This window comes from Lingula anatina, chromosome 10 (genome assembly GCF_051362555.1).
Source record: "Lingula anatina isolate TDL-2025a chromosome 10, LinAna3.0, whole genome shotgun sequence".
Lineage (NCBI taxonomy): Eukaryota > Metazoa > Brachiopoda > Lingulata > Lingulida > Lingulidae > Lingula > Lingula anatina.
The window spans coordinates 8,620,310-8,626,610 of NC_141776.1; the positions used below are offsets into that span (position 1 = coordinate 8,620,310).

At 34.0% G+C, this 6,301-nt stretch overlaps 1 protein-coding gene and 2 long non-coding RNA genes across 3 annotated transcripts; 1 reads left to right on the forward strand and 2 right to left on the reverse strand.

The window, feature by feature from the left end:
- Window positions 1-200: 200 nt before the first annotated feature.
- On the forward strand, window positions 201-1,946 carry LOC147759515 (uncharacterized). Its single transcript, XR_015331275.1, has 2 exons — window positions 201-584; window positions 1,296-1,946. It is a non-coding gene; the product is annotated as an uncharacterized LOC147759515 (long non-coding RNA).
- A 582-nt stretch (window positions 1,947-2,528) lies between these two features.
- Window positions 2,529-3,048, reverse strand: LOC147759516 (uncharacterized). Its single transcript, XR_015331340.1, has 2 exons — window positions 2,966-3,048; window positions 2,529-2,636 (listed from the first exon to the last, which is right to left on the reverse strand). It is a non-coding gene; the product is annotated as an uncharacterized LOC147759516 (long non-coding RNA).
- Window positions 3,049-3,286: 238 nt separating this feature from the next.
- On the reverse strand, window positions 3,287-6,066 carry LOC147759517 (uncharacterized). The gene is made up of 8 exons (XM_086997481.1): window positions 5,927-6,066; window positions 5,179-5,381; window positions 4,792-4,918; window positions 4,555-4,608; window positions 4,122-4,172; window positions 3,889-3,951; window positions 3,588-3,641; window positions 3,287-3,384 (listed from the first exon to the last, which is right to left on the reverse strand). Exons 1-8 carry the CDS (start codon window positions 6,006-6,008, stop codon window positions 3,314-3,316), a joined length of 705 nt encoding a protein of 234 aa, XP_086853607.1. The 5' UTR covers window positions 6,009-6,066; the 3' UTR covers window positions 3,287-3,313.
- Window positions 6,067-6,301: the final 235 nt, after the last annotated feature.

Sequence of the window (6,301 nt, forward strand, 5' to 3'; positions counted from 1 at the left end):
CGCCCAGCTGGTGAAGTAGGCCAATTGCCTGTATAATTCTCCCATACGGTTATCTATTTTTTCTAGTGTGGAACATTTAAGGGGGAAGACGGTGAGAGAACATTATCAAGTGACCAAAAGAATTGACATAAATAAAGTTACTGAAAGCAAAGTATATTGCAATATTTTACAAAGTTAAAAAAAGTGCCCCAATTATTTAATTTCACAGTGTTCAATTTTGCAGATATCGTGAGACCTTTCTATTTCATCTGCCTCTCCCTAAAATGACGCTGCCCGCGTTAACTCTTCAACTCCCGGGAAACGCAGAGCGCGTCGTGGCAGCATGAGAACGATGCGTAAACATAGGAGCTAGGAGGGTTAAGAGAGGGTTAATCCCCCCTCATACACACACATTTTCCAATCATCATGGTGGAGTAACATTGTAAAATTTCCCTCGGCTCCAGGGCGTATATAAAGATGGAAAGCTATGTGCTTGCAACACTATTTCTACCCGGCAACCGCGGGCACTTCTTGAGAACAATAAGTGGTTTACTCGTAGTGGACAGTGGTCAACAGGTCACGAAGAGAGCACTTGGGACACTCAGGTAAACTGACCATTGGTGATGGGTCTGTCATCAGTTGTCAGAGGTCACTGTTAGTGTGTTGTATTTGCATTTTCATAGATTTTGTATCAATAGTTTGTATATGGTATCATAATCAGTAATTTAATACCCGTGTATATAAAACCCAGTGAGAACAGAGGGATGAGTTACAGGGGCGGATCCAGGATTATTTAAAGGGGGAGGGTCCGTTTTTTAGGAATGACAGGCATGCAAAGCTGACCCTCGACCCCCCCCCCCTTCTCCACCCTCATTAGCGTGGGGTTGGGACCCCACTGAAGGGCTCTGAATTTTTTTTTTTTTGTATTTTAGAGGACCAACGGTGCTGTTTGGAAATGTGTGAGAGAGAGAGAGAGAAAAAGAGAAAAACAGCCAGAAAGAGAAAAAGAAACAGAGAGAGACTCAGAGTGAAAGAGCAAAAGAGAGAGAGAGAGAGAGAGTGTGTGTGTGTGTGTGTGTGTGTGTGTGTGTGTGTGTTAAACGAAAAGATTTCATTTTATCCACTAATTTGTATGGAAAAGACTACCGGTACTCTTGGAATAATTGTTTTAGAAAATGAAAAGGTTTGTGAATTTTGTCTTTAAGTGTCATGAAACCTAGGAAATATTACTGATGTGAACATTTCCCTTTTTTAAGAAGACCAAAATCAGCTGGGATTTTAAAATTGTTTTTATTAATTTGTTTTATACTTTTCAGTTAGAACTCATTTACCTCTAAGGATCTGAAGTAATTGGAATATTTCAAGCTGCCCAAATGTCTGAAGGCATTATGACCCGTTTTAAATAAAGCAAGACAACTACAGGCCATGCTTGAAGCTCCTTATGAATACCACCATAATTACTGAAGACAGTGATTTCTTTCTGTATTTTTAAGTATCATATATAAACTGACAATTGTTTCTCAGGAAAACTTGCCATGTCCAGACAAGGAAACATTTGCTTGGTACTGCACACCTTCTGTGACATTCCATTCCTTGATATTACAATTTTGGATTAAGAAACTTGCATAATAAAAGAATTGGCATATCTATTTCATTTAAACGTGAAAATGCTGAAATGTAGAAGCAAAAATATAATACTCAGTAATTGAGCTGTTTTGGGGTAAGTGCATACCACTGCTCATTTATGTATCTATAGTTAAATGTTTTTTCAATGTAAAAGAAATAAAATAAGAAATGTGATTAAACATTTTGAGATAAATTAGCTAGCACTTGGATCAGGGAGTCAGAAACTTTGGTGCATTGTAATAAAGTAATTGATGTATAACTTCATTAATTGTGCATTGGAATAAAGTAATTGATGCAGTACTTTGTTTATTGTGCATTGGAATAAAGTAATTGATGTAGTACTTCATTTATTGTGCATTGGAATAAAGTAATTGATGTAGTACTTCATTTTAATATTGTAATTAAAGGTCAGTAGTAATAAGTACTTAGCAATGAGGTGATGCCTTTTTCATTATTGATATATATGTCTTATTGTTATAATTATTGTTATATCTCACACTACATTCATAAGTAAAGATGAATATAGCTATCTTGAGCATAATCAGGCGAAAAATAAAATAAAAATAAAATAACAATCCTGCTGTAATTGGAAGATCAGCAGATTATAATGTTAGGGGCATGAAATGGATGTGAAATGTTTGTTAATAAATTTTTTAACATTGTGGTTGAGAGATTCCTGGGTTCAAAGCATTGTCTTTTTGCTGGAAAAGGTCCACTCTTAATCAGAATTTAATCTAGGCTCTTTTTCAACTTTGGACAACTATTGGGGTAAAAAAAAGCAACTTTTCAAAAAAAAAAAATTAACTCTTTGGAATTGCTGGCTTCTTGCCTGTTGTTTCAAATGAATTAAAATAAGAATGGCTATTATAATGCTAACTTAAACTTTTTAATTTAGAAAAGAAGGCAAAACAAAACTCATTTGATAACAGAAAATAAAATTTTTATTGTAAAACTAAGAGAATGATATACTGAAGTTTTTAAATTGACTGCCACAGAGGTAAAAATACTCTAGTAGTTCTGCACTGTCCTCCCTGAAAAATAAGAAGATAAAAACATTAAAATATAATTCAGTTAAAATGTATTAGTTATTAAAAGGCAGCAATCCAACAACCACCAGGTCTTGGCTGCTATCATATAATAACTGCCGTCAAATACAATATTTACCAGTTGTTTGACATAGGTTGCCTCTTAAAAACCTTAACTTAGCTATGATGCCATCCAAAGAAGGAAGCAAACAAAATATCTTTCATATGACAGTAAAATTAATCTGTACTTTTGAAAATGATGTCAAATTTTCCTAATTTTTTAATGTTTGAAGTGACAATTTTCATTAAATAATAATAATAATAATAATAATAACCATTTATGTCCTTGACCTGCGCCTAAAGCAGGACGTAAAAAGATTAAATAATCTCCGCCACCGTGAAGGACGGCGATCCTTGGCTGCTGAAATAAATGACAAAACATTACTCCATAAAATGCTATAATATATTATAACCTTCAATATACAATTTGTGCACCATCTTATTTCATAAATAAATCAACATTGAAACACCTGTACCACTGTTAAGAATAATCAAATTTTGAATTTCAATTAATACTTGTCAAAAGTACAAATACTGTTTGCACAACAAGGAGTGTGTGTGTGTGTGTGTGCATGCAAGTGCATGCACAGTCACATTTTAACACTGTAATAAGTAGATACCTATTATATAGACCCTGCCGTCTTACCTCTCTCCTTCACGTCCTCTATCACAATTTTTGTGTCTTTGACATTAACTGAAGAAAAAAATGGAAAACAAAATAATTCTGTCTATGAGCACAACAAGGATATCATACATAGACAAAGATACAATAATGAATAAGATCACCTAACAGTGAATTAACACAATGATTGTGTATGAGAGCCTGCTTCTGTGTGTGTGTGTGTGTGTGTGTGTGTAAACTTTTTGGGTGTGTTTAAATGGACCTAACTTTCTTACCTATTTTCTTGATATCCTCAGCAAGTGATACACTGTTTGCGACTTTAATGTCGGCTGAAGCGAAAAATATGGAATGGAAACCAAATGAAACAAAATCCATGTTCAAACAGAATTCGGGTACAAATACGGAATTACATTGGTGAAAACACATTCAAAGACATAATTCACTTAAAATAAATTTGGATCTTCTTAAGTATGCTAAAGACAAGACTTTGGATAAGCAGCATGGTGTGCGTGTACTGTGTGAGAGTGCATGTTAGTGTGTGTGGACGCATGTGCATTACTGAGTTTCTGGTCTCACCTATCTCCTCAATACTTTTAACAACTGTTAAAACTGTTGCATATTTCTTGTCTTTGGTATCAACTGAAAGAACAGAAGCAAATTTAAAGGAGTACAAATCATGTTCAATCTTAACACAGTAAAAGCATGAATTTTTCTGAAAATAAAGAGTGTGTGTGTGTGCAAGTGTGCACATGTGTAGATTTCATATGTGTATTTAAATAATAAATATTTTACTGAGATTCCTGTCTTACCAGTCTCTCCAGTGTTAGGAGCCTTTACTCTGTTATCATCCTTGGTATCAACTGAAACAGAATAATTAAAATGAAAGGGAATACAATTTATATTGAATCTAAGCTTAACATGTTACGTTACGGCAGTAGTAATGTAATAATACAGGTAAGTAAGAAACAAGAGGGGATGTGTTAGTCAGTTATATTTTTTTATTAATCTGATTGCATTCTGAAGTTTCCATGGAGTTTGTGCACATTAGCTAGGTAGACAAAATTGACCAAATTCATTGTGAATGGTCCCTGATAATCAACAGCTTCAAGGGTCAAGACTTGCACCCTGAGAGTTAAGGTGTTTGTAGTAAAAAACAATGATACTTTTACTTCAAGATTCCTTGCAAATAGTGAGAATGAACAAACACACCATGTAAATTGCTAAAATGAACTGAATTATTACCTGCAATTTGCTTACCACTGGTGTGGACTTCAGCTTCATATGTGTAGTTAGACTCTGGAATAAGATGCATACATTTTTTGTTATTCACAAATTATGATATAGACATTGAGAATGAAATAGTCTAAATTTCATTTGATAGAATTAAAGGGCCATTTCTTTCCATATCTTACATTTTATAGAATAATAATGTTAATTCGCCTTTCTTTCCATTAGATAGATTTAATAGAATTACAAGACCTTTTATTTCCATGTCCAGTTCTCCCCATGTACAGGTCACTTCCATGCTGTCCTTGGTGGTCACCTGGAGGCACCTGTTCCTAAAGGGTTCAGGCTCCCATATCCAGCCAGACCCAGGGTGGTAAGGCTAAATAAATAAATAAATAAATAAATAAATAAATTGAAGATAAGTAGATGTCTGAAATGTAAAAGAAAATTCAAATGAAAAGATACATATATTTAAAATTTGACTAATCAAATACATTGTAATCTACAAGAAATGAATGAAGCTAAAAAAAAAAAAACACTTAAATTTGTTGAACTTAGATTTTATTTTTCAATAAAAAGGAAAATTATTTTCATCTCAGTTCATTTGTCATTACAAATAAATTAATATATTATACTTACGTTTTGTGGTCTAACAAACTTCCACTCTATATTTGCAGCCTTGGGCAGAAGAACTTCCGCCCTTAGAACAGGGACACCCAACTCGGTGCACCTAGCAAGATTTACACCACGTTGGGTGTCCCATGTTCCAAGGGCAGTTCCTCTGCCCACTGCTTTAGCTTTTAAGATATTGTCCTTTAGGACTATTCGAACAGTGGCCATGGCTGTTCAAAATGAAACAGAAAATAGAAAGAAATCTTGTCAATATATCTTTTTGATGTTGTAATTGCAGACATTCAAATCACTCACTAAATATAAAAAAGGGATATATTGCATTCTTATTATGAATAAGTAAGTCAATTTCTTTTTCATTTATTTAAGAACATTTAAAAGTATGCAAGAGCAGTTTAGGACAATGTATTGATTTGGTAGAACATGTATTAGACTTGGTCCCCATACCTAGATCTATATCTTATATAGGATCAATCCATCCCCAAGAGGTTTCTCCCTAAATTACAATCAACTTAAGCAGCTGAGATGTGTGTCAGAAGCTGCGAGGGGGATATTAATGATCATTTAGCACCTTCAGTAGGAGTGGCAGACATCTAGACGCTTAAGATGAAAGCAATTTTGGGAGAAACCCCTTGGAGATGGATCGGCCCTGTTAGATCGATCTAGGTATGGGAACTCAGTCTATGACTCATACAGTGTACAGCCTGATTATATATAAGAATAACTTCTCGTGCATGCACGCACACACACAACTTACGAGCACACTGCTCTTCTTTGTTATTTTCAATTTCCATATTAACTGACATCTGCAAGCAAAAAATCAAATCATACTTTAACATGTTCCAATAACAGATTTCAGTTGCATCTTTCTTTTGTAGTGATACACACCATTATATTAATTGGGATTATCAGCAAAAAATTGACGTTGTGTAACAGGAAATTCTCCAAAATTTCATTTAGAATAAATTTATCATATAAAAAAACCTGGATACAAACTTTCATGGTCAATTTTGAACAAAAATTTAACTTACCAGCTACTGTGCAATATTATATCTTTGCTTTGTTTACTAAAACAATAAACAGGAATAATTACTGTATAAAGAAATTTGATTGGGCGGCTCCTGTATTGTTC

What these genes read in the sequence shown, in the direction of transcription:
- LOC147759517 (XM_086997481.1), bottom strand. Translation starts at nt 6,008, where the DNA reads ATGTTAAAGTATGATTTGATTTTTTGCTTGCAGATGTCAGTTAATATG. An exon ending in CAAAGAAGAGCAGTGTGCTC is followed by an intron (nt 5,382 to 5,926) that starts GTAAGTTGTGTG and finishes CATTTTGAACAG; the next exon opens with CCATGGCCACTGTTCGAATA. An exon ending in TAAAAGTATTGAGGAGATAG is followed by an intron (nt 3,642 to 3,888) that starts GTGAGACCAGAA and finishes TTTTCGCTTCAG; the next exon opens with CCGACATTAAAGTCGCAAAC.